General features: G+C 29.3%; 1 protein-coding gene across 5 annotated transcripts in view; it reads left to right on the top strand.

Moving 5' to 3' along the window:
* Positions 1–27601, top strand: part of kst (spectrin beta chain, non-erythrocytic 5 kst) — a 132507-nt gene that overhangs the window by 71653 nt on the left and 33253 nt on the right. For 3 of the 5 annotated variants that reach the window (XM_065504714.1, XM_065504713.1, XM_065504715.1), the window contains exons 3-4: positions 27037–27218; positions 27363–27530. In XM_065504714.1, the coding sequence (XP_065360786.1) occupies positions 27099–27218; positions 27363–27530 (288 nt within the window). In that variant the 5' untranslated portion in view covers positions 27037–27098. Of the gene's footprint in view, positions 1–17326; positions 17568–27036; positions 27219–27362; positions 27531–27601 lie in introns of those variants that run through there. The other 2 variants (XM_065504712.1, XM_065504716.1) reach the window with 2 other exon arrangements.

Below are 27601 nucleotides of genomic sequence, written 5' to 3'. Positions count from 1 at the left end.
GATTATATGTGGAGAGATGTTCTAAAAAAAACATAATTTAAAAACCAATTAAAGATTCAAAACACAACATATAAAAATTCAATTATTTTTTATGTTTTTTTTTTTATAAATTGTGTTTAAATTGTAAATTATTTCAAACAAAATCTGTAATCAAAAACATATAAATTACCTCATCTCTTATTAAATTTTATTTTTTTTTAATTTTAGATTTCCATCTTTTTTGGAGTTTTATTTAAATTGTTTGTTTGTTCTCCACATAAATTTCATACTTACTTAAAATACCCATTAAATATATTTATTTAACTATTTAATAATAAAACCATAAAACTCTAGACAATTGTGGAATGTTTAAGATTTAAATTGTTTTTGATTTGAATAATTGTTTTAATAAATTCTTATTTAAATTTGTTTTAAGTAATTTGTTTTGACTTTTAATTTAAAGTTTAAATATACATTTGAATGATAATCAGTTTTTATTATTAGAATTTTGAAAATACTTTCCAAGTTCGCCCACTTAAAGAATCCTCAAGCAGTCATTTCATGAAGGATTTGAAGTTTGTGGTATTGATATGTTAAGTATTTCTTTTAAATAATGTATAAATTTCTATGAAAGTTTGTTGTCATAGACCTTTGAATTCAAATAACCCCATAAATGTTTAAGGATCAACAAAGCCGGCAAGAGCAGTAAAGAGCTTCGTTTCTTAGTATAATTGTGCTCAAATAATCGAAAACTGTTGCTCTCTCGTGTAATGCTCCATCTATGTAATGTAATGTCATCACGTGAGAACGGCTGGAGCGATTTGGCTGATTTTTTTTTATTCGATTCGAAATTTTCAGGAGATGGTTTGTAAAGAAAAAATATTAAAAAATTACGGCTAAAACCGGCTTTTTTGAGTCCAGTCAACTGTAATAAAAAAATCCTTAAAGTATGCAGTACAAATTTAGATATTTTATTTGCAAATAAATAAGAACAGGCAGGTGCAGGTGGGTTGGAGAAACTTGAAGAAACTTGAAACGGGCGGTCAACCAGTTTTTAATAAATCTGAAATGTTAGCTATTAAACTGTTTTGTCAATGCTCACATTACACAAATTTAAGTGCCTGATTCAAAAACACGAAAAGAAATCAATTTTCAAATTTTTGTATGAAAATTATTTAGTTTTTAAATAATTTTTGAAAATTTTTTCATTTCGTGTTTCTGAATCAGGCCCTAAGTTTTGCTGGTCAATAACACAGTGCGACACGAAAAAAATAACCATATACGGACACCACTATGAAAGACCCGTGTTTCCCTCCCAGTTTTGCCCAAAGTCATGCACGTTTTTTTATGGGTCCCCAAAAATTTGGTCTTTTATCACGTAGTGGTGTCCGTATATGGTTATATTTCCATGACTCAAAAAATTACACAGATGTGTAATTTTTATTGCTCGACGGGAAAATTGCTATCGTGATATTCCCATGAACTTTTCATTCACAATAGTTGATTATGTTTGTAACAGCTGTTTATTGTTTACAAAATTCCATCTACAAATTTCACAACATAATTTTTTCATGTGAAATATGGATTCGGGTTGATTGTATAAATCGAATTTTAGCTTCAGTCGTAGGGGTTTTTGTAGTACAAGGTGGCGTAATTAAAAAAAAAAATTAAAAACTTTGATTCTTCTTGTGGATTATTTTTATTTGGTCTTTTAATTTTTTTTACATCAAGTCGAGAATATGATGTCATGTGTCATGTCATTTGAGCCCTTTTTATGGCATTTTCCATCACTTTGGCCAAAACTTCCGGTGATAGGTCCTCACATTCTTGACATTCTTGTCTTTAAGAGCTGCAAGAGTCTGAGGCTTGTTGACATATGTAAACCCGCGACTTCAAAAAGCCCCACAAAAAGAAGTCTGGAGCGGTCAAATCAGGCGATCTTGCTGGCCAGTGCAAATCGCCAAAACGGGAGATTAGGCGCCCGGGAAATGTATCCTTCAGCATATCGGTTGTGGCACGTGCAGTGTGTGCCGTTGCACCGTCCTGTTGGAACCACATGTTTTCCAATCCCAATTCATCAAGTAGCGGCAAAAAGAACTCGTTGATCATTGCTCTGTAGCGCTCACCATTCACAGTAACCGTTTGGCCCGCGACGTCTTCGAAGAAAAAAGGTCCGATGACTCCTCCAGCGAAAACAGCACACCATACAGTGGCTTTGAGCGGGTGTAATGGTTTCTCGTGGGTTACACGCGGATTTTCAGTGCCCAAGAAGTGTAAATTTAGCTTATTTACTCATGATTATTTTTGATGAAAAAACCGACCGATTATTGGTCAAATAAATAGTCAGCAATATTCCGCGTTCTGGAGCAGTGTAGCGTAACATTGTTTATTAACGTGTATTTCGCATGTGTTTACTACACAAATGTCAAAACAGAACTGACATTAGGAGCCAATCGCAAAATTTATAGCATTTTCTGATAGGAGGATTACTTTTGCGCCACCTTGTATAAGCTGGGATTCAATCGTTGGTCTTTATGTAGTCTAACTACAGCTTCTATCATAATCTAATTGGATCTATAATCGCACATCTTAGGTAGACCATATTGAGCTTTAATCGTACTTATTTGTACTCTCGATAGGTCTTTATTTATTCTTAATTGAGCTTCAGTTGTAGGCTTTATACAGTCAAATCAGACTGAGTTTCAGTATTAGTATTTAGTCAAGTATAAGCTTCCATCGTATGGGTTTATGCAGTCTAAGTTGAGCTTTAATTCTAGTTCTTTGTATATAACTGCAGCTTTAATCATAGTCTAAGTTGACTCTCAATCGTAGATCTTAATGTAGTCTATACTCTAAGATGATCGTCAATCGTAGGCATTTATTTTGAGTTTCAATAATAGATCTTTATTAGGTCTAATTTGAGCTTTAATCGTAGGTATTTTTGTAATCAAAGTCCAGCTTCAATCATAGTCTATGTTGAGTTTCAATCATTGATCTTTATGCAGTCTATGTTAACTTAAGTTTATGTACTGCAAGTCCAGCTTCAATCATAGTCTATGTTAAGTTCCAATCTATGAGTTTTAATCGTAGGTTTATTTATTATAACTCCAGCTTCAATCATAGTCTATGTTAAGTTTCAATCATAGATCTTTATGCAGTCTATGTTAACCTAAGTTGAGCTTCAATCGTAGGCCATCTATGTCCCACATTAATCATTGTCTCAATTAAGCTTTAATGGTAGGTCTTTATTTATTCTAAGTTGAGCTTTAATCGTAGTCATTTATGTAGTCTACTTCAATATTCAAGTAGTATAAGTTGAACTTCAGTTATTGGTCTTTATGTCTGAGTCCATCTTCAAACATAGTCTTAGTTGAAATGCAATTTATTTTCATATTATTTCATATTTCAAATCCCTGCATATTATAAATTATATAACAGGTTTCAAAATAAAATCCTAACTTTTTTTTAATATTAGCCACGCCCACTTTGTAATATGATGAAAGATCTTTACATTTTGTATTTTGTTCCATATATTCTTAATAAATTGGTAGTGAATTGAACAAATGTATATAAAAATAATAGAGTAGGATCAAAGCTTTCAGAAAATGTTACTTTTAACTACTCTGTTGAATTAGAGGGGTGTCAAAATTGACATCTCCGTGAGTGAAAATGGGAGCGTTAGGAGTGGGATGGATTGATGTTCGATTGTAAAACAATGTATGTATGAAAAAATCATAGAGAGGAACCCAAGATTTCACAACTTAACTCTTTGTTTATGTGCTAATTCTGTATATCCCTTGAATAAGTTTAGGCCTAACTCTACAAAAAAAAAAATTCATGAATTCCCGATACAAAATTTAAGGCTATAAATTCTGCATATTATGATTAAAAATTATGCTAAAATATTAATTTTGAATAAATTATTATAGATTATTTATAATACTGTGTTAATAGCTATTACTAAACTTGATTATAATACAATTTATATGTAAATAGTTTAATAAAATTTAAAATCCAATAGATGTTTTTAAAATACCGCATGTAACCACAGGGGGTGGAACTATGTTAATACGTATTTAAAAAGTACCTGCAAATATTTTTATAATCAGCAACTCAAGAAGTAAAACTCAGTTTCATTACTTCTATTGTTACTTCTATTGTTACACAAAGAATTTAGAAATAAAATGGCAACTAACTCTAACTCTCTAAAAGGGCAACTATTTATCAAATAAGTATCAGAAACAACCGCCACCCCCCAAAAAAAACTATGAAAAATATGTATAAATAATTAATTATTACTTCTTAATTTCAAATTAATTAATATTTCTTTTTATTCTCTTTTTAGGTAAATATTGATTTTAAACTGTTCAAGAATGATATAAAAAATTTAGTGAGTACTATTAAATTTAAAGCTATATTAACATTTGTACAAACAGAGGAATAATATAAAATTAGGAAATTAAGGATTAAAAACTTAAAACTGTATGTCGATTGTAATCGAACAATGGACCAGGGACCTCCAAAAGATTAAATGGGGCTGAAAATGTTTGAACTATAAACCATATTTCATTTATTACCGGGACATTCGTTATAACCCTACTCAACTGTATTTAGTTCTCTTAGCTGTTTACCCCAAATTTCTTTCTATATTTGTTAAATATTTTAGAAATATTTGATTTGTTTACTTTTTGTTGCTTTTAAATATGCCTTCTTAATTTCACTTCATGTTATTTATTTTTTTTTTGCTAATTAAATATTTAATTTATGATCGTTTGCTTTTTTTAACCCTCATTTGGTTTTTATTAAACCGTCTAAAAATTCTTTATCCACAATTATTAAAGCATAATTTGAGGGGCCCATAAAAAAGTCTGTTATCGTTATTATTTGTTTTCTTTTGTTGTTATTAAATTGATAAGAAATTAATCGGTTTTTTTTGTTTGTTTAATAACTGCCGCTAAATCGTAAATTTTATAAAGGTAATGAAGCTACAATTGGTGACAAAAAAAAGTTGATTTAAATTTGTTATTTTACCTAAATGATATTACATATAATCAACACCAGATACATATAAGAACAAACATAGGAGCTAGGACAAATTGTGGACCAATACATATGAAATTTGGTAGTGTAATTTGTGCAAAACTAATTTGTGTTGAGTTTTATTAAAATACCATCGTTTATGAAAGATTTTGGGCAACATACAAGTCTTCTAATCTAAAATTAAATCGATCATCTGAGAATCTCTTCCTCAGATTATTTCAGCTATTCCGTTTGAACGACTGTATCCCACATTGATAAGAAACGTTTTAATCATTGACTATTGTGAATATGTTCACTATTGTGAATGTTTGTCTTTGTTACTTTTACAACGTTGCCATAGCTTTTTATTTAGACCAAAAACAAAATATACTGTACTACAAAATATAAATTGCGTTTGTATCTCTCTCTTTCAATATGGCGAAATTAAAATAATGGAGAAAGTGATTGCCATATTTTAGCTGCTTTTTGCCGTGCAAACATTATTTCAAATAAAGAAATGCATTCTCAAACAAAAATAAAATATAAAAAAACAAGTAAGAGAGCTATATTCGGATGTGCCAAATCTTTTATACCCTTCACCAAATTATACTTTAAAATAATTTTTTGTTAATATTTTTAGTTAAACAAAATTTAAATTGTTTTTTTTTCCAAATTGTTTTTTAATTTTTTTTAAAAAAGTTTTTTCGAAATTTTTTTATACCCTTCACCTTCGTGAGAAGGTTGTATATAAGTTTGTCATTCCGTTTGTAATTTCCACAATATAATTTTCCGACCCTATAAAGTATATATATTCTGGATCCTTATAGATAGCGGAGTCGATTAAGCCATGTCCGTCTGTCTGTCTGTTGAAATCATACATCAATATCTCCGGAATTCTTCCGGCTCGGTTCGAGAAAATCGGTCCACAAATGGCTGAGATATAAGAAAAAAACCAGGACAACCTCGATTTTTTACTTATTTTTGGTCTATATCTGGATTACTAAGTCATTACTATAGACAATATGGATATCTGATGATAGATATTTTAAAGACCTTTGCAACGACGTGTATAAGACGTTGCAAAGGTAAGTTGGACCTACAATGGGTCAAAATCGGAAAAAGTATTTTTTAACCCGAATTTTTTTTTACCAAAAGTTTTTTTTCGCTAAATATGTATAAAAAAAATTGAAAAAAACCAAAAAAAAATTTAAAATTAAAAAATTAAAAAAAAAGAATTCGAAAAAAAATTTTTTTGCAAAAAATTAAAAAAAAAACACTTTTTGAAAAAAAATTTCAATTTTGTTTACCTAAAAATATTTAAAATTTTTATTTTGAAGTATAATTTGGTGAACTGTATATAAGATTCGGCACAGCCGAATATAGTTCTCTTGCTTGTTTTTTTTTAAATAATTTTAAAATTTTCTTTTTTTTGGACAAAATTTTATCTTAGGAATACATAATGTGTGTTCAATATTGTATCTACAATATATTTATAGAAAATTGCAAAAAAAAATTTAAAAAATATCAATTTTTTATGGAGGTTGTCTCACATTTTGTCCCCTAACTCTGTTTCTACTTGAGCGATTTCGCCCATTTTCAATACCAAACATCTCTGATCAACAGCAAATATTTTGTGAAAAATTTCAGGCCTTCAACAGACGGACGGACATAGAATTTTATAAGGATCCAGAATATACACCCCATCTTTTTGGTGGTGGTTATATAAAAGTACAGATACAGAAATGTATCCGAAAACTTTTTGAATACTCTACTGTCAACGATAAGATCTTCGGCCTCTCTGTATGCGATTGACAATATATTGTATAGATTCGAAGTTATGTTCGATTTTGTAAGAATGATTTTAAGAAAATTTGATGTACAAAGCATCAGGTTTTGAAAACCATTAAGATTAAATACAGTTTATTCTATATTTGACCTTGAACAATATTATTTAAGTTTCCTATTGAAACCCCACTTTATTCTAGTTGCCTGTTCAGTTGACGAGTACATCTTTGTTGGTCATAGTTTTTTAAACTAGGTTATAATGTTAGTACAATGAAATAAATAAATTAAGTGACTTTTAGTCAAGGTTACAGACTCACCTCACCCTGTTTTGGGTATGGCTTGACTTTGTCCAATTTTCACGAATACAAACACACCTGCTTAACAATATGTATTTACTACGTCAATGTGAAGATAAATAATGCTACGATACACTATAACAAATATGTTGAATACATACGTTAAGTGAATTGGTAAATTAACACTTTGGTTAAGTACTTCAGCAGTGCATTTTGGAAATGGGGGAACAAATCAATTTACTGAGAGAAACATTTGGCAAATGAATAATTTCAAGAACGAATAATTTCAACTGGTCACCTCGTTCATGTGATTAGATTACTTTCTCTGGGATATGTAAAGAACCAGGTCTATACATAAAACCAGAAACGATCGAGAACTTGAAAGCGAATAATCGACAGATTATTGCCAAAATACAGCCTAGCCATGGCGGTCACGTGCCCGAAATCATATTTCAATATTAATGCCAAAAATGATCTAATAAAGCCAATTGGATGAATATTAAAAACGTTTTTCTGAGTTTTATTTCAATTTAAAGCCATGTAAAGTACTTATATTCTGGATCGTTATCCTTATGTTGAAATCAACTTTTCGAAACCTCCAAATTACTTACATACATGATTGATACATCAATATATCCGCTATAGTCCAACTTAAATTACTATTAAAATGTCACATAAATGGCTGAGATGTAAGCAAAAAACCGCGACTACTACATGGTGAAAAAAATGTTGTTGACAAACTAATTTGGGTGAAAAATAAGTGAAAAAAATATACCTATTTTTCACCCAAATTCGTTTTTAACCGCCACTACTACATGGTGAATATAATCTTCGTTTTTAACAAAGATTTTTTCAGTATGTTTTTAAAAAAAAAATTTTCAATTTAAAAAAAAATATTTTTTCACCAAAATTTTTTTTCATACAAATTTTTTTTCACCAAATTTTTTTTTTTTAACAAAAATAATTTTTAATATTTTTCTTAAAGCACACTTTGGTGAAGGATATATAAGATTCCGTACAGCAGAATATATCACTCTTAAGCTGGAATTCCGCATACACCGTAATCGGTTCCGTCACCGTCTCGTTTCTGAATTGTTTTCGTTTCAGTTGGGTGCGTTGCGGCATAAAACAGAAAAGAAATTATTTTTTTAATTTCGGATGTCTCACATTAAATAGAATTTCATTATTTTTGACAAAATCTATTATTATTTCCTCTTCCAATAAAGAAAATTTATTTTTTTTATTCATTTTGATTTTCTTTAAATTTTAAATAAAAAAATAATTAAAATAATTTCGTTCCTACAGCACAAAACAACCCACTTGAAGTTGTTTTCGTTCCGGCCCCAAATGACAGATTTTTCGTTACTGATCGGTGCCGTTTCATTCCCAATTTTCGTTGCCGATTTCTGAAACGAACTTTTTTTCGGTGCAAATGTATGGAATTTCGTTTTCAGTGCCGATTACGGTGTATGCGGAAACGTAGCTTTACCTGTTTTAGTTCATGTCTTAATGACCGATTTTTTGTCTTGAGGCTGAACAATTTTAGTTTGGGGGAAGAAAAACCTGGTTGCCAACTGGTTGTCTATTTCAATATATTACCATCTAAAAGAAAATTCCCACAGACGGAGCGTTCTGCACTGATCGAAACAAATAGTAGTAGAACGGGGCACTGCCTGGACTATTAAGCGGGTGAGGAAAAACTTCCTAACCATTTTATTCGAAATATATTTTAAGAGGTATCGCAACATGTGGCCGAGCGTTGTCATGAAGGAATATAACGGTTTCATGTCTGTGGGCATTTTTCGGTCAATTCTCTATTCAAACGAATCGAGCGTTCGGTACAGGATCCCTATGATGGTCTGGTCAGAGTTTAGCAGCTCATAATAAATAGGACCCTTTTGCTCCTACCAAATACTGAGAATTACCTTAGCCCCATGGATATTTGGCTTTGGTTACGCTTCGGGTTATCGGAATGGATCCATGTTTCATTGCAAGTAATGATTGGGTGCAAAAATGATTTTCTTTTATAGCGATGAAGCAGCATTTCAGACATACAAAATCGTCTTTCAAGGTCTCTCAGTTTCAATTAGTATGGTATCCAATTTCCCTGCTTTTGGATAAATCCTGCTGCTTGCAAATGATTTGAAATTGCTGATTGAGTAGCTTCTTATGATTTTGCAAGCTCTTATTGAGTTTGACAACAATCTTCAATCTTTTGGGTGGCCTGGGCGATCTTTGTCTTCCGTGTCAAGATCACCACTTCTGAACCGAACAAATCTTTTCTCGCACATTGAAACCGGTGAAACACATTCACCATACGCTTTGTAACGCCCAAAAATATTAGTCTAACACCCACCTTAAAGTATACCGATCGACTTAGAATCACTTTCTGAGTCGATTAAACGATGTTCGTCCGTCTGTTCATGTAAAACTTGTGCGCAATGTACAGGTCGCAATTTTGAAGATATTTCGATCAAATTTGGTACATATTATTTGTTCGGCCCAAGGACCAAACCTATTGAAATTGGCTGAAATCGGTTCATTATTTCACCTAGCCCCCATACAAATGTCCTCCCGAAATTGGACTTTAGCGGTCATAAATGTTTAATTTATATATGAATCTCCACCAAATTCCTCTCCAAATAAATTTTATATATACAAAATTCATGTCACCAAATTTTGTTACGAAAATCACTTTAACGTGCATAAATCTCTTAAAAATGTTGGTATAAACACAAAATTCAACATAAATAACTTTCATAGACACATACATAAATCACACGATCTTATTTCATTGTGATCGGTCCAAAATTGGTCATAGCTCCCATATAAGGCCCACTTCCGAAAATCACACACGAATATCAATTGATATTTTGAAAGAAAAATGTGTTTGCTCATTTACTTAGTGTAGGGTATAAAATGGTCGGGTTTGACTGACCATACTTTCTTACATGTTTTAAATAACTTTCAATGGTCTATCCGACTAAGTATGCTAGGGCCATTTTGATATTTGCAAAAAGTTGTAGCCCTATTGTTCAATAATTAAGTGAGAATAAATGACAGATATGTACACTTCAAAATGACATATAATTTATTAAAAACCATAACCGCGCTCAAAAGATACGCCATCTCTTGTAAAATAAATAAAAATGTATGATCGAATCTTTCGGATTTCAAAAAATTCAAGTTAGACAAAGAAATATTTTAATATTTTTCTTTAATTTTCCAAACTTTATAAAATTTCTTTACTTTCCTGTAAATGTATTTAAAGAGCAATTAAGTTTACATGAAATGATCTTTTGTGTACACACAAGTACATTTATTTTAATTACTTTAAAAAGTGCTGTATAGCAGGCCCCCAGCATGGTAGTTTTTTTTTGTTTGTCTCTTTGAGTCCATAGGAAAATATGTATATATTTTACGACTTACCCATCATCCACATACATACTTGCAACAAGTTTAATCTAAAGCAGACCCGTTATTTATGAAATACAAAAAAATCAAACCAAACTACATACAGTTTTCTACTTGACTAAAAATAGTTTTTCTTTTATGTTCCATGGCTTCTTGGAAAAGAATCAGAATCAGGGTGCAGGCAGGCATGAAACAAAAAAAAAAGAAAATGTTCCTAAAAATAAGTACTCATACTAAAATACGTACGTAGTCGTATCAAGTTCATTATGCTAATGAAAATCTAGCCATGAAGGAGACAAAGACAACACAAACACCTCCTAAAGGTCGCTGCACTTGCGCTATTTAAAAATTGAATTGCTTGCGTATCTAGGCATTACATTGGATTGCATTGCATCTTGTTTACATCTACATCAAGTACTATTTTACACATTTTTACACATGTTGGGTTTTTGTTTTTGTTTATTTTTTTTTTATATTATTTTTCATTTTATTAGATAGCCTGCAATTGTTCTTTACATTTTAAACAGATGCAGATTTTATAACTAAAAATAAAATTGTCTTTCATTGCGTTTACCGAACGGGTGCCAGTTCATTCTCACATTTAGTTGTTAAAAATCTAAACATTTCTAATGCCGTAGCCACATGTGTAAAACAGGATCAAAACTGTACTGATTATTTAAAAAAATATTGTACAAAAATACATTTATTTAAGTGCATTATGTAGCTGCTGAAAAGGATGTTACATGGAATAGATAAAAACGGAAGTTTATGTTATTTGAGGAGCTGCAGCAGCTGTACAAAGTTATTTAAGTGAAAGTGAAATGTTCGTGTTATATTTTAAATTTACAATGAAATTGAAATGATTTTGGTAATCAAATATAGGCAATTTATGTTTTAAATTCAATCTTCTCTCAGGGGAATGAATCCTACTTGTGTACAGCATTGTGTTTTATGGTTCTTTTTTTTAATTTTCCTGTCGATAGAAAAAATATCATGTATTTTTGTTTATATTTTCTTCTGAGCGCTTCGCCGCACAATCGTAGCAAAATTAAAATGAACTGAAACCTGGCTAGATGTCGGTAAATTGTGGTCCAAATGGCAAAAGCACGACAATCTGTGATCACTTAATTTTCAACACAAAATCGATTTTTCAAAAGAAAATTAATTAAAACATAAAACTGGCTATAAGAGTGGTTCAAATGTAATAAGGATGATAATCTGTGATCACTTATATTATCAACCTAAAATAGATTTTTTCATATGAAAATTAAATGAAACATAAACGTGGCCAGATGTCGGTAACTAGTGGTTCAAATGTAATAAGGATGATAATCTGTGATCACTTTATTTTTAACTAAAAATCGATTTTTCAAATGAAACATATATGAGGAGCCGCAGAACAAAATGTACTATTTCGCATCTTATCAAAAATTGTTTTTTGGTATTTTTATAATATTTGGGTTGAAATCTTCTGAAACAATCAAGTCATCAACAATCAAAATTTTTTTATTTTTTTTACTAAGTAAATGGGTTCTAAAAAAATGTGTACTTAATAAAACGTACAACACTAGTATAAAACGAAAAATTTAATGTGGTGAGTTATGGCAGTTAGATGTACCATTTCCAGGTTCATGCAGTTTTTTAAGGGGGCAAAATAAATAAAACTTATTTTCCAAAAAATTTGAAATGTGCGAAAAAGTACCTTTTGTTCTGCGGCTCCTCATATGTGGCTTTAAGTTAATGTACAGAACTAAAAAAGTATGTTAAATAATTTAAAATATTAAAAAAGTACCATTAGGAGAAATATTACTAATTTTATTTTCTCTTTGGAACGCCCGTCCAGTTTTTTTTTTGACATATTAAAATGTTCCATTTTGGCGAATTTTTTAGTGACACAAATATGTCTCAAACGATTATTGCCTGCATTAATTTTCTCAATAAAATGAGTAACAAACTGATTATACGGATTTGGCCCAATCTAACATTTTAACTGAATGATTGGAGGAGCCACTATTTAAAATTTTATAATTTCAGATAAAATGTATTGTCCCGCTTTTACCCCTTTTTTTGGTACTTTTTTGTCCACATTGAGAAGATACAAATTTTATTCTAATACATTTATTATCACTTTATGAAAAATTTATCAAAAATAAATACAATTGTTTACCCGTTAAGGGTACGAATTTTCAAAAAGTACCAAATTTATATTTGGTATTTGTTTAAGGAGTAAAGAATATGAATTAAAATTTATTTCTATGTTTATTAGTTCAATATAATCAAAGGGTTCTAAAAAAGTACCAAAATATAGTTTTTAGCCGTTTTCTCCCCCCAAAATGTTTGAATTTCTCAAAAGTACCGAACACTTTTTATGTAGATAAAGATGCATTGAAAATTTTGTTTGTATTTTATTAGTTTAGAAGATATATGGTTTATTTACCCATTTTCTCCCCCTAAATTCTATCTTCTTAATGGATCTACATAGACAGAGGGGACCTATAGTCCAAATTTCATGTTGCTACCTTTTGGCGAAGATTGATTGGGACAATCATTGAATCTATATAGAGAAAACATATGCGTTGTGGCAACCGAATTTGAATCGAACGATTCAGCCTTAATGACCGAATTTAACATTTTTGGCTGCAAAATTTTAGATTGAGTGATTAAAATGTTGGTGGTTTTCTTTATGAACCGAACCTAACAGTTCTGTATGTACAACGGGATCATTCGTTTGGCAACAGATTTGGTTTCCACAAACAATATTTTTTTCCATTAGTCGTTGCAAAGAGAGTGAACCTTATCTACTAAAACCTCATTAAGGAATTTTACTGTCTGTTGCATTCTGTAGCAACGCATTATTTGAGTGATGGAGTATGTGAATAGAATCTGCATTGAATTATCTCATTTACAGATAATCGATAGCCAAAACAAAAGTTCATCTCTTTATGGTAGCCAATTGATCCTTCAAGTCGATCGGAGACTGGTACCCAGTAGTCGAAATGGAGCTCAGAATTCAGACATGTCCGTAAATTGTACCCATTCACGAATCTCCTGTATCTTCACAGATCAAATATCCAATTAGTTATCGTAGAAGTTCGGTAGAACGTTAATGGCTAGTTTTCCTCTCGTAAAATGGCTCAGCCATACTTAAACTTTGAGATCTGACTTAAAAATCCAGGATTTTTTTAAATTTTTAGTATTGGCCATTGTTTGTTATGACCTTTTCCCATCTTTTTGGCAACATATGAATGCCAAGAACGAATCAATCCAATTTCGGATACTCTGTTCTGAAATGAAGCATATCCCAGAGAGAGCATTCTGCATCGATCTAAACCAATAGTAATCGGATGGGGCAAGGTCTAGACTCTAGACTATAAGACGGGTAAGACAAAACTTCCCAACCACTTTATTCCAAATACTTTTTAACAGGTATTGCAACATGTGGCCGACCGTTGTCATGATGGAACATTACGGATTCATGTCTGGGCGCATATTCTGGGCACTTTTCGCCAATGCTTGCTTCAAACGAATCAGTTGCTTTCCGTACAGGTTTCCTGTGATGGTTTGGCCGGATTTCAATGGCTCATAATAGATAGGACCCTTTTTGCTCCCAACAAATACAGAGCATTACCTTAGCGCCATGGATATTTTGCCATTTATCATCGCAGGTAATGATTCGGTGCGAAAATAATTTTCTTTTATATCATTCAAACATCATTTCGGATATGCAAAATCGTCTTTCAAAGTCTCACGGCTTCAATTCGTATGGTACCCAATTTCCCTGCTTTTGGATGAATTCTGCTGCTTGTAAACGTTTTTAAATTGCTGATTGAGTAGCTCACAATGATTTTGCAAGCTCTTGTTGAGTTTGACAACAATCTTCATGGAGTAATGCCTCCAATACTTGGTCTTCAAACATTTGTGGCTGTCCTTCCTTGTCTTCTGAACCGCACAAACCAACTCTCGCAACCGATGGAACACATTCACCATAAGCATTGGTGAGAAATCGGTGTGATTCAGCGGCACTTATTTCAAATTAAAGAAGTAAAGCAAAACTTCCAGCATTTTCGATGCAAAAAAAATCCATGTTTTTGCACTATAATGTTCAATAACTAAGTGAGAATAAATTACAGATAAATACTAGGGTATTCATTCGACTAATGATCGTTCGATTAATCGAATAATTTCTTACGAATAATTATTCGAACAATTTAAAAATGGCCATTTTCGAATAACGAATAATTCGAACAATTTTATGTAGAATAATCGAATAAAACGAATAAATGTTCATATATATTTAAATTTATTAAATTGCTTAAAATTTTTCATAATTTCAAATTTAAAAAAGTAATAATGACTCACACAAATTGTAGTGTTTCTGAAATTCGACAAATAACTAAAGACAAAGGGACTTTCGATCACTGTAGATGAGTGTTCCGATAGCTCCTTCTATAAATATATAAATATTACTGCAAGAAGTTGCAAAACAAATCTTTCAAAATTGTTAACTTATGACTTGAACCAATGAAAATAAAAAGTACGAAATAAAATATTTGTTATTTAGAGAAATCGCAATTAATAATCAAAATATTAAGTTAGATTAAAGTGGTGTTGAATGTGATGGAGAATGTGATTTTGAAACGGTCGTCGAAAGTGATATTGAGGATGACATTTACAATGATTACATTGAAATAGATGAAGGTCATGATCTTAAAATATATGTATATAAGTGATGTTATTAACCGCGTACTTAAGTGTTGCAAAATATTTAATAATTCGAATGATAAACACAAATATTGCAAACTAACGTTTTATTGCAAGAAAAGCATTGAGTTCGTCTTATACATGATTTTGAATATCGTTGAACATCTTTGTCTAACATGGAAATAAACTTTTTGCGTATTTGTAAATGCGTCAATCATGCAATGCCTGATTTAAAATTAACCACGTTCACTGACAATGAAAAAAAAAAGAATTAGTTACTCAATTTAAAACTCGAATTAATGAACGACATAAAAAAGTTCTTAATACGTTTATATTGTATTTGTATCCTGAAGATCATGTCCAACTAGCTTTTTAAAGCATAGCTCCAAAACGGAAACTAATGGGTTTGCTAGTGCTAGTTGTTTTGTAGATTGTTCGGGTGTTAATCTGATCAGAATATTTCTGTTGAAAAATTAATAATGGAATTGTTAACTTTAACGTTATTTTTTGTTTTTCTTTAACAATAAAATAATAAAAAACCGACATCAAAACTTTATTTTTGATTAATTATTATATTTTAATTATTCGAATAATTCGATTAATTTTAAACGTGTAATCGAATTATTCGGACAAGTTAAAATCTCTTATTCGAATTATTCGTTTTATTCGAACAAGAGAAAAATCGAATAATTCGAATACCCTAATAAATACCCTTCAAAATGACATACAAGTTATTAAAAACAAAAACCGTGTTCAAAAGATACGCCATCTATTGTAAATCCCAATAATTCATCCTGTTAAAAACTAAACACCTCCTAACATTTTTAAAATGCTATCGATTCGAAAACTTCTTGCAGGTTATAGAAACGAGGTACAGAAGTTAAGAATTTTAAAATACGTTATTAAACAGTCTTTAAATTTAAAATAACTGCAGATATTATTTGCTTAACTACCTCAATTTATGAGGTATTTTCTGCAGATTTTTCAATAATAATAATTTCATAACTTTTACTTATTTTTATTAAACTTTTGTTTTTGTTTTATTGTACAATACAATATCTTAAATATCTCTTATTTAATGAAGTGCCACAGTATCTAGTTAAATTGCGTTTAAAGCTTTAAGTCAATACAAATGTGAGTACATTTGTAGATAAGATAAAATTATAGTACGTAAATGATAAAATAGTTTTGTGCTGTTTTTAATTTCCATTTTATTTTATTGTTGCGTTGTCACTGTAGGTACTTATCAATAACCATGATGGATATGATAAAAAATAAAACAAATTATAAACAAATTCTCTCTTTAATGGATACACAGAGAGAGAGAGAGTAAAATTAAGGTTTTTGCTCCAAATTAAACTTGGGTACTTAATGCAAAAGCAAAAAACACAACACCACAAAAATATTTACTTAACTTTTAGTGGTTTTTTTCTAAAAGTGCAAATAAAAATAATTTTGAACAACAAAATGAAATGAAATAAAAATAATATTAAACAATATCTTAATTATGGTTTATAGATAAGTTCAGGCTATTTCACATACTAATACAAATGAGTAGCAATGGTTCTAAATATGATTAAAAAAATAGTACTTTTGGGGGATATAAATATCAATAGAGAAGTTTCGTGAAGGATCATAACATTTTACATCTTAATATCCAGGTACTTTTATACATGTTCTTCATGTCCTTATTTATATTTGATAAGATTTTTGGACATTTCTGTCCTTTGGCCAGGCGGATGAGGTTCAAACTTTGGTGTTGTAGCTGTAAAAGTTAAAGTCTATAAAAAAGTACTTTTTAACAGTTTAAAGTACTAATAGTTTTTGTTATTTTTTTAGTAGCTCTGAAAACTACTTTGTGCATTTGCAAAAGTACCAAAAAAAGTACCAACTTTTACACCCCTACTACAAACACTTACATTTATGTATATGTTATTGGTACTATTTACGTATATTAAATATTTTCATACTTTTTCCAACATTTCTAGCATGAAAGTGTATGAGTGTGAACTTCTGCGGTGGGGGACTCAAAAAACACATACACTTACCAATACCAACCAAATAGTAGCAAAAAAAAGCTTTAATCGTTAAAATTTCTATAGAAATCTAAAGATCGTCAGTGGCTAATCGGTGTACGGGCAGTTAAGAACGAACAAAAAAAAATAAGAAAATTGTGCGAATTAAAGAAAAACGAAAATAATAAATACATAACGAAGAAAATCCGAAAAAGAAAAGTGATTCCCCAAAGAATTTTAAGAAAAATATCAATGTCTTTTTGAATTTGAATTGTAAATAAAATTTTAGACAAAATGCGTTCGAATTTCAGTAGACATGAATATAAACGTTATATATCATATGATCGTCAATCATTGGGTACGTTAAAATGATGTGAAACAAATATATTATCTTAATAATAACCTAACTCACCTTGCCTTATAGTAGATATTTGAAAGTAAAATGATCAATTTGCAAACTATGACCTATGGTGCAAAGGTTTTAAGTTAACAAACTGTAGAAACATCATACAAATAGTATAATATTAAGTAAATTCAATACAAAATTAATCATCATTTAAGATATTTCATTAGTTTGTGCAAATTTGTGCGCAATCTCTCATGAATCATCTCTTTACAGCTAAATGGGCTAAGGAGAGAATGATAGAGAGAGTAAGCTTAATTTATCAGTTTTAAACCAAGGTTTGAAAACAAACTGACTGTTCATTGATGTTTTTATGAAACATATTTTTAAATGGTGTAAAGAAATATAGTAAGCTTAAGTTATCAGTGGTTCTTTATACTTAAAACTAAGTTTAAACTATAAACTTTTTAAAACCTAAGTTTGAAGACAAAGTGAATGTTTCTCAAACTTTTATGAAACCTCTCTTTACAGCTAAATGGAGTAAAGAGAGAGAGGGAGAGAGTTACTTTAATTTAACTTATTTTTTCTTAAAACTAAGTTTAAACTATAAACTGTTTTAAACCAAGGTTTGAAGACAAACTGACTGTTCCTTGATCTTTTTATGAAACATATCTTTAAATGGTGTAAAGAAAGAGAGTAAGCTTAATATAATAGTGGTGGTATAATTTTTTTTATACTTAAAACAAAGTTAAACTATAAACTTTTTAAAACCAAGGTTTGAAGTCAAACCTCGATCTTTCACAGCTAAATAGGTTAAGGAGAAAAAGAGAGAGATAATAAGTTTAATTTATCAGTGTTTGTTTACTCTTAATTTTTCTTTAAACAAAGTTTAAACTATAAACTGTTTAAAACCAAGATTTCAAGACAAACTGACTGTTTCTTGATCTTTTTATGAAACATATCTGTAAATGGTGTAAAGAAAGAGACTAAGCTTAATTTATCAGTGATTGTTGAAACTTCTTTATACTTAAAACTAAGTTTAAACTATACATTTTTTAAAACCAAGGTTTGAAGATAAAGTGGATGCTTCTTTCTTGACACAACTCTTTGCTAAATGGAGTAAAGAGCGAGAGAGAGGGTTACTTTAAATTATCAGTGGTTTTTTAGCCTTTACCTTCGTGAGAAGGGTATATATAAGTTTGTCATTCCGTTTGTAATTTCCACAATATAATTTTCCGACCCTATAATGCTGGATCCTTATAGATAGCGGAGTCGATTAAGCCATGTCCGTCTGTCTGTTTGTTGAAATTAATTTTCTGAAGACCCCAGATATCTTCGGGATCCAAATCTTCAATAATAAAATCATCAAAATCGGTCCACAAATGGTTGAGATATGAGGAAAAAACCAGGAAAAAACAAGTCATTAATATAGACAATATGGATATCTAATGATAGATATTTCAAAGACCTTTGCAACAACGTATATAAGACCATAGTAAGTTGGACCTACAATGGATCAAAAGTGTAAAAAATATTTTTTAACCGGAATTTTTTTTTCACCAAAAAAAAAATTTGATTTAAAATTAAAAAAAAATAAAAAAATTAAAATTTAAACCTCGAATTTTGACCTATTTTGGTCCTATATCTGGATTACTAAGTCATTAATATAGGCAATATGGATATCTAATGATAGATATTCCAAAGACCATTGCAACGACTATATAAGACCATAGTAAGTTGGACCTACAATGGGTCGAAATCGTAAAAAATATTTTTCAACCCGAATTTTTTTTCCGAAAAAAAAAATTGAAAAAAACAAAAAAATTTTCTTTAAAATTTAAAAAATAAAATTTTAAAATTTAAAAAAAAAATAATTAAAAAAAAAATTTTTTCCAAAAAAAGAAAAAAACAACTTTGGAAAAAAATTTTGTTTACCTAAAAATATTTAAAATTTTTATTTTGAATTATAATTTGGTAAAGGGTATATAAGATTCGGCACAGCCGAATATAGCTCTCTTACTTGTTAAAACTTATTTTACTTAAAACAAAGTTTAAACTATAAACTTTTTAAAACCAAGGTTTGAGGACAAAGTAACCTCGATATTTCATTAATCATCTCTTTACAGCTAAATGTACTAAAGAGAGAGATTTTCTTTATACTTTAAACTAAGTTTAAACTTTAAACTGTTTAAAACAATGGTTTAACAAATATCATGGAATGATTTAAATCATAGGTAAATACCTATATCTCGGAAACTCTCCTATCAAAGACCTAACTCAGTTGTCAAAAAACCTAAGTTATGATAATGTATTAGTTAAAAAAAACTATGTGTAAACAATAACAACACTCTATTTTTTGAGTAATTTTTTGTTTGAGTTTTTTTCTAGTTACCTCTCTAAAACAAAGGTTTGAAGACAAAGTGACTGATCCTCGATGTCAAAATTAAAGTGAATCGAAATAATTTTAATAAAAAACACTCTGTTTAAAAAATAATTTGGAATGATTTGAATACAAATTATTTCGAGTCATTTTTATTACGATTACGAGACAATAAAATAATATTCCTGTGAACCTAACCCTAGTTGAAATTGAACAGTTTTTAGAGATTATGTTATTGCAGAGTATTCTCTGAGAAAAGATGTCTGAATTTTAAAATTTAAGAATAGAATATTGCAGCCTGCAAAAGCTTTTTTGTTATTTTTTAACAACTTTTTACACGAGTAAAAAAATGGTTTAGTTTCTGAAGTGATAACTTCGGAATCATCAAAAATATTGGGGAATATATTGGCAACAGAACAACTCTGGAGTTTTAGGGTAATTCCATTTAAATAACAGCCTTGTCTAATATAAACCACATCCATTATTTATTAAACAGCAATAGGTTTTTTTTCATGTTCAACTGTGTAGCCATGTGACAATATTTCATTTTTTCCATACACAAATTTATGAATTAAATTTTATATAAAGTGTAAATTAAAATACATATAAAAATACTGGCTCTTATCTTTTTTATTTATTTTTTTTTATTACGCAAGAATTGGTGTTTAAATGTTTGTGTTTTTAATTTCATTTCAATTTCAATTTTAAAGTAGTAATTTCATTTTACTGCTTTTGCTGCTGCTTCAGCTTTTTACGCAAGACATTTGATAAATATGTTATAGTTTTACGTACATTTATGTAAACATTGTGTGAGAAATTTTAATAATTAAGTCATCATTAATTAAATTTAATAATAAACTAGAATTTCCGTTATAAAGTTGTAACTATCTTTATACATAGAATCAAATTAAATATATTTTTAAAAATAAACTAGAACCTGATTCAGAAACACGACAGGAAGATAATTTTAAAATTTTTTGTATGAAAAACATTCCAAAAATATTTGAAAATATTTTCATACAAACATTTTAAAATTATATCGGAAACTCTGCTGTCAAAGACCTAACTCAGTTGTCAAAAACCTAAGTGGTGAGAATGTATAAGTAAACAATTTTGATTATTTTGAGTAATTTTGTATTTTGAGTTTTTTTTCTAGTTTCCACTCTATGTGTATTTCTCTATGAATCAGGCATAGAGAAATATACATAGAGCGGATACTAGAAAAAACTCAAACAAAAAAATTACTCAAAATAATTACATGTACGAGTGTTGTTTTTGTTTTCACATAGTTTTCTTTACCTTACATTCTCACCACTTAAGTTTCTGACAATTGAGTTAGCTTTTTGACAGGAGATTTTCCAATCTATGTGTATTTATCTATGGCATGAGGCTGTCAAAGACCTAAGGCAACATTTTATGAAATTTTTGATTGTATTCATTATTAAGAATCTATTCTATCTATATTTCTACACTCCCTTTTTAAGCTGTGTTTCTTATTATTCTTTTTAATTGAAATATTCAAATTATGTCTGTTAATTTAAAAATGTTATTATTTGCAGCTGCCTTTAAAGTATACAAAATTAATGAGTAATATTCCTAATTATTGTTTGAAAATGTTTATTAAATATTTACTTTTAACACAAAGTTTTTAATTAACATTATCAGCGGTATTTGTTTTGTATAATACTCGGTAAAAGTGTTTTGCCGCAACTAAAGTTCTATAAATACAAATTTGTTACGCTTTTATTGAAATTAAAACCACAATCTTAAAGAAAAATTCCAAATTATTTAAATTTAAAATACATGCTTTGAATTCTCAGTAGAACCATAGAGAAACATAGAGCGGAAACTAGAAAAAACTCAAACAAAATTAAAATCACATACGAGTGTTGCTTTCACATAATTTGTTTTACTAATACATTCTCACCACTTAGGTTTTTGACAATTGAGTTAGGTCTTTGACAGGAGATCTATATGTATTTATCTATGTGTAGAACTTTAAAGAAAGAGAGAAAATACTTAAGTATTTAAAGAATAAAACAATAAAAATGTCTAATTCCATTTATGCTCCTTGTTTACTGTATAGAATATTGACTAACATTGATCTAAATCTCTCCTTAAAATCTAATTGTTTGCTAAATCAATAGTTTGGATTGCCTTCGAAAATTAACCATTTTTAAGGAATAAGCTACAGATTTGAGATGTGCGTGTCCTAGGATTAAGTTAATAAATCCTACATTACAAAGAAACAGTCTGATAACTAGTCCAAAGTATATGGCAATGTATTTACTGGTTGCAATGAGACAATTAGCTCTTTGGCTTGCTAGCTGCCTATTCATTGTTTGTAATACGAAAATATTTTTTTTTTTTGCTTAAAAAATATACAACTTGTTTTTCATGGTCTCTAAATTCCCACAACTCCCATAAGACTCAACCAGAGAAAATTGGGTTTCATTTCAAAATCATACTCTTGTTCAAATGTCAAACGTTTGAGCGTGATTTAATAAATATTTGAAAATAATAATAACCTTCTCAACAGAAATGGCATAGTAATAATGAAACAGAACACGATTACAACTTCAAGCAAAGGAGCTGTCAAAAAATATGGCAAAATTGAAATATGAGAAAATTTGTGTCTCAAAATGAGAGCATACGAATAAACACTGTCAAAATAAAGTACATATGTATCGCACACCCAGTTCAAAAGTGACACAACTCAATCCAATATATATCTAATGATAGACATTTCAAACACCTTTCCAACGACGTATAAAAATTCGGACCGACAATGGGTCAAAATTGAGAATTACAATTTGATGTCTCCACAATAAATGTTTTGTACGATTGTGTTTATTAACGGGATGAAATGTTCTTGGACACTTACACACTCATCTTAGAACCTATAAACATTTGCTTTCAATTTAAATTTCTTTTTAAATTGAAAAAAATTAAGCACTAGGGTTCTAATTACAAAAGCGTGTTACATTATATAAATAGCTCAACACATTTTCACAGATTTTCGTTACAATTTGTCAAGTTTATTTGGGGTTAATCACCTGTTATTTTTAACACTTTGATTTAATAATTGTTTTTTTTTTACTTTGTTTTCTTTTTCTATATATTTGTTTGATTAAAACAGTGTAAAGTGTAAAATAAATACATATTGAAAGATTAGATAATTTTACTGATAGTACAAACAATTTCGTGTAAAATTTCAATGTGAAATAGAGCAATTTCAAAATTAATAAATTGATACGAGCAGGTTTAAAAATCAAAGAATTCGTCATCAATATAAATAAGTTTATATAAAATTAGTTTTATTTATTAAAAACAAAATCAACACAATGTCATAGGGAATGAACTTTGAAATGCAAAAATATTAAAAAAAAAAAGTAAGAGTGTTATATTCGTCAGAACCGAATATACTTATTACCCCCATTAACATGAAGTCTGGTTAGGCGTTAACTAATAGTTATATTGTCGGTTAAAATTATTTTTGTATGAAAACTGTCAGTATAACTATTAGTTAACACATAACCAGACTTCGTGTTACTGGGGGTTAGACCCACCATCAATATGTGATAATAAAAAATAATTATTATAAAACAATTATGAATCTTCAAGACATTTTCTGAGAGGGACCATGTATGGGAATTAGAAACAAATGTTTCCCGATTTTCGCCATACTTTACAGAATTTCAGTACTCTGAACTCATTTTATTAGGTTGGCCTCATAATCAATACATTTATGACTGCTCAAACAGTTTTCCGGGGGGACATTAGTATATGTTCTGCCGGGGATATCACGGAGCGATATTGCCCATTTTCAATACCAAACAAACATTATCAACAGAGTGTATTTGTGGAAAATATCAGCCAGTTATCATCCTTCGTTTGGTTCATATCATGTTTTCAACAGACGGACTTTTTGGTTCTACGACCAATATTTTGATGGTGGGTATAATTACTAATTTTAAGTGCAAGGTTTTAGAAAACACTTCAGTTTGGATAGTGATAATTCTGGAAAACAATCCTTCAATTTGTAGCTCAATTAACTACTAAGGATCAACATTAACCTGTCTCTTTACGCCTGGTATACGATTGTGTTTACTGCTCTTATTTTAAGATTGATAAATTAGATTCCTCCTAGCACAGATACTTTTTAAAACAATTATTTAAATAGGCAGCTAGCATGCTCATTATAACCAGTAAATATATTGCCATCTACTTTGGACTAGCTATCAGACTGTATCTGTGTAATGTAGATTTTATTAATTTCATCCTGGACACACACATCTCAAATCTATAGCTATTCCGTAAACAGTGTTCATTTTGAAATATAGTTGAAATCAATAGTTCAGGGGCATTCCCTAGCACAGGCACTTCTTGAAATAACTATTTAAATAGCCAGCTTAAGATTTGAATTTTTAAATCAAACTTATGTTTCCTTTTTAATGGAGAATGCTATTGAAATAAAATGTAATACAACTGTAATTCAATTGCTTGACTATAATTCAAGGCTTAAATTACACTTGCTTTCAACTTGAATTCCAGTAAAAATGCTTATTGGGAGATTATTATATGAAAAACAATATTTTTTTTTAAATTTTCTAAAGTTATGAAACTTTTTTGTTGGATTCATTTAACAAATCAAATTCAAGCTTCCGTATTTTTGGAATCCTTGAAATACAAACATTGTTGTATTACAAATTATGTGACAAACAAATCTAAAGATTTTTATTTTCAAAGCAAATAACAGAGTTTGTTTATTGTTTGAAATCCAATATATTTTAAATTGTAGAAGGTTCCCAGCAAAAACTTGGTAATAACTCGCAATTACTGAATAACTTACTTTCAAAACTGCATTACTTAGAAGTAATTTGGTAATGACTGACATTTAATTAGATATTAGTTTTTTACCAAATTCATAATTAAATCTTTATAAACCTATGAAGGATTACATTTTTGTTAAATTGATTAAAATATTTGTTCATTATTATACCCTTCACCATGAGTGGCAAGGGTATATATAAGTTTGTCATTCCGTTTGTAATTTCTACATTTTTCATTTGCGACCCCCCATATTCTGGATCGTTATATATAGCGTAGTAGATATAGCCATGTCCGTCTAATGTTGAAATCAACTTTCCGTAGTCCCCAAATAACTTACATACATCAATATGTCGGGAATTCTTGCGGCTCGGTTGCTATTTAAAATCGACAAAATCGACCCACAAATCCGGGAAAACCTAGATTTTTGGCCTTTTTTATACCCTTCACCATTAGTGGCAAGGGTATATATAAGTTTGTCATTCCGTTTGTAATTTCTACATTTTTCATTTCCGAACCTATAAAGTATATATATTCTGGATCCTTATATATAGCGGAGTCGATTAAGCTCGTCTGTCTGTCTGTCCGTCTGTCTGTTGAAATCAATTTTCTGAAGACCCCAGATATCTTCGGGATCCAAATCATCAATAATTCTGTCAGACATGCTTTCGAGAATTTTGCTATTTAAAATCAGCAAAATCGGTCCACAAATGGCTGAGATATGAGGAAAAAACCAAGACAACCTCGATTTTTGACAACTGGAAAAAAATTAAGTTTTGTTTACCTAAAAATATTTAAAATTTTGAAGTATAATTTGGTGAAGGGTATATAAGATTCGGCACAGCCGAATATAGCACTCTTACTTGTTTTATCTATATCTGGATTACTAAGTCATTAATATAGACAATATGGATATCTAATGGTAGATATTTTAAAGTCCATTGCAACGATGTATATAAAGCTATAGTAAGTTGGACTTACCATGGGTCAAAAACGGGAAAAATATTTTTTAACCCGAATTTTTTATTCATCAACATTTTTTTAAATATTAAAAAAAAATTTAAAAATTTAAAAAAAAATTTGAGAAAAACTTAAAAAAAAAAAATTAAAAAACAATTTCGAAAAAAAAAATTAAAAATACTTTTTTATTAAAAAAAAAAATTTTAATTTTGTTTACCTAAAAATATTTTGAAGTATAATTTGGTGAAGGGTATCTAAGATTCGGCACAGCCGAATATAGCTCTATTACTTGTTTTTTAATCTCTTGCTAAATAAATGAAGAATAATTTTTCAAAGACAATATGTAATAGATTACTTATTTAAGTCCCTATTTGTGAGCGAACGTGGTAAGTACTTGGCTCCAATGACATCACCGTGTTAAAATAATGACTTAAAAAGCCAATGTATAAGCAGTAAAGAGTGAATTTATTAGCATTTTAACTCATTACATTGCAAAATATGTTTTTGCTGGGTTCGTTTAACTGCCAATTTTAAGCTTCTGTATTTTTGGAATTTACAAAATCTTCCCTCAAATTTTCTAATTTTTTTATAAATAAATCAATTATTAAGTACTTTATAATATTTGTTCTTAGTAATCTTAAATTGCATTCCTTTTCGTTAAATCATTTTGATTAATGCGAATATGTTATTTAAGTCCCCTGTTTATTTTATCTTTTTGATTTTTATTACCTAAATACATATTTTTTGTGTGTGTTTTTTTTTAATTTTAAAAATTCCACATTGTAATCAGTGCATAGAAAAACCTTAAAAAAATGCTTAATTTGTTGTGGTGATAAGAAATAGAGTATTTTTAATACAATTTCCAAAAGAAAAATACATTTAGAAACCCCTTGTTTGTGTGTGGACCTTGAAATTGAATGTACTTGGTAACTTGAAAGAAAACAAACATATTTAGTCATTTTGAATTACATAGAAATGTTTGTATGTCACATATTTTTTTTTGAAATTTATCGCTAAATTTACAAACAAATAGAATATTACCTCACTACCATTTATTTTGTATGTGAAATTTGTTGTTTCACTAATGATATTATATTATAAGAATATTGAAGGAATGTAGTTGGAAATAAGTTTTAATATAGTAAATGTCTATGATTTGCACTTAAGTTATTTTAGCAGTTAGGGCTCAACATAATTACAAAAAGCTGTTTTGTTTTCTTATAATATCTCTATTAAAATATCAGTTTGCGATAATGAAAAATTAATTAATTTTTGCCAATCTTTAATATTTTATTTCTTTTTCATATTTTCCAGCATCACAATATGAGCCGGGCGGTTATTCATTACAGACACAAACCAGCCGTAATACAGCCAACATGACACAACGCGATGGTATTATGAAATTCGAAAATGAACGAATTAAAACCCTACAAGAAGAACGTTTACACATACAAAAGAAAACCTTTACAAAATGGATGAATTCATTTCTTGTAAAAGTAAGTAAAACAACAATAATAGAATACAAAATAACGGAAATGCAAATTCAAACAAATAAAAAGAGAAAGAAAAATTTGATCAGATTTCATGATTTATTCTTATTCTAACTATGTGTCTTTCTTTTTCATTTTTGTTTTATCTAGGCAAAAATGGAGGTCGAAGACCTTTTCACAGATTTAGCGGATGGTGTCAAATTGCTGAAATTACTTGAAATTATATCAGGTGAAAAGCTGGGAAAACCTAATAATGGACGCATGCGTGTACATAAAATAGAAAATGTTAACAAGAGTCTGGCATTCTTGCATACCAAGGTATTTAAATAGATTTATTTATTTCTTACTTTTCTTTTTATCATTTCAATAAAAATGAAACAAAAAAAAAC

Source organism: Calliphora vicina, chromosome 3, assembly GCF_958450345.1.
Source record: "Calliphora vicina chromosome 3, idCalVici1.1, whole genome shotgun sequence".
Taxonomy (NCBI): domain Eukaryota; kingdom Metazoa; phylum Arthropoda; class Insecta; order Diptera; family Calliphoridae; genus Calliphora; species Calliphora vicina.
Note: the sequence above shows the minus strand (reverse complement) of the source record. Positions and strands in the feature narration are given on the sequence as shown.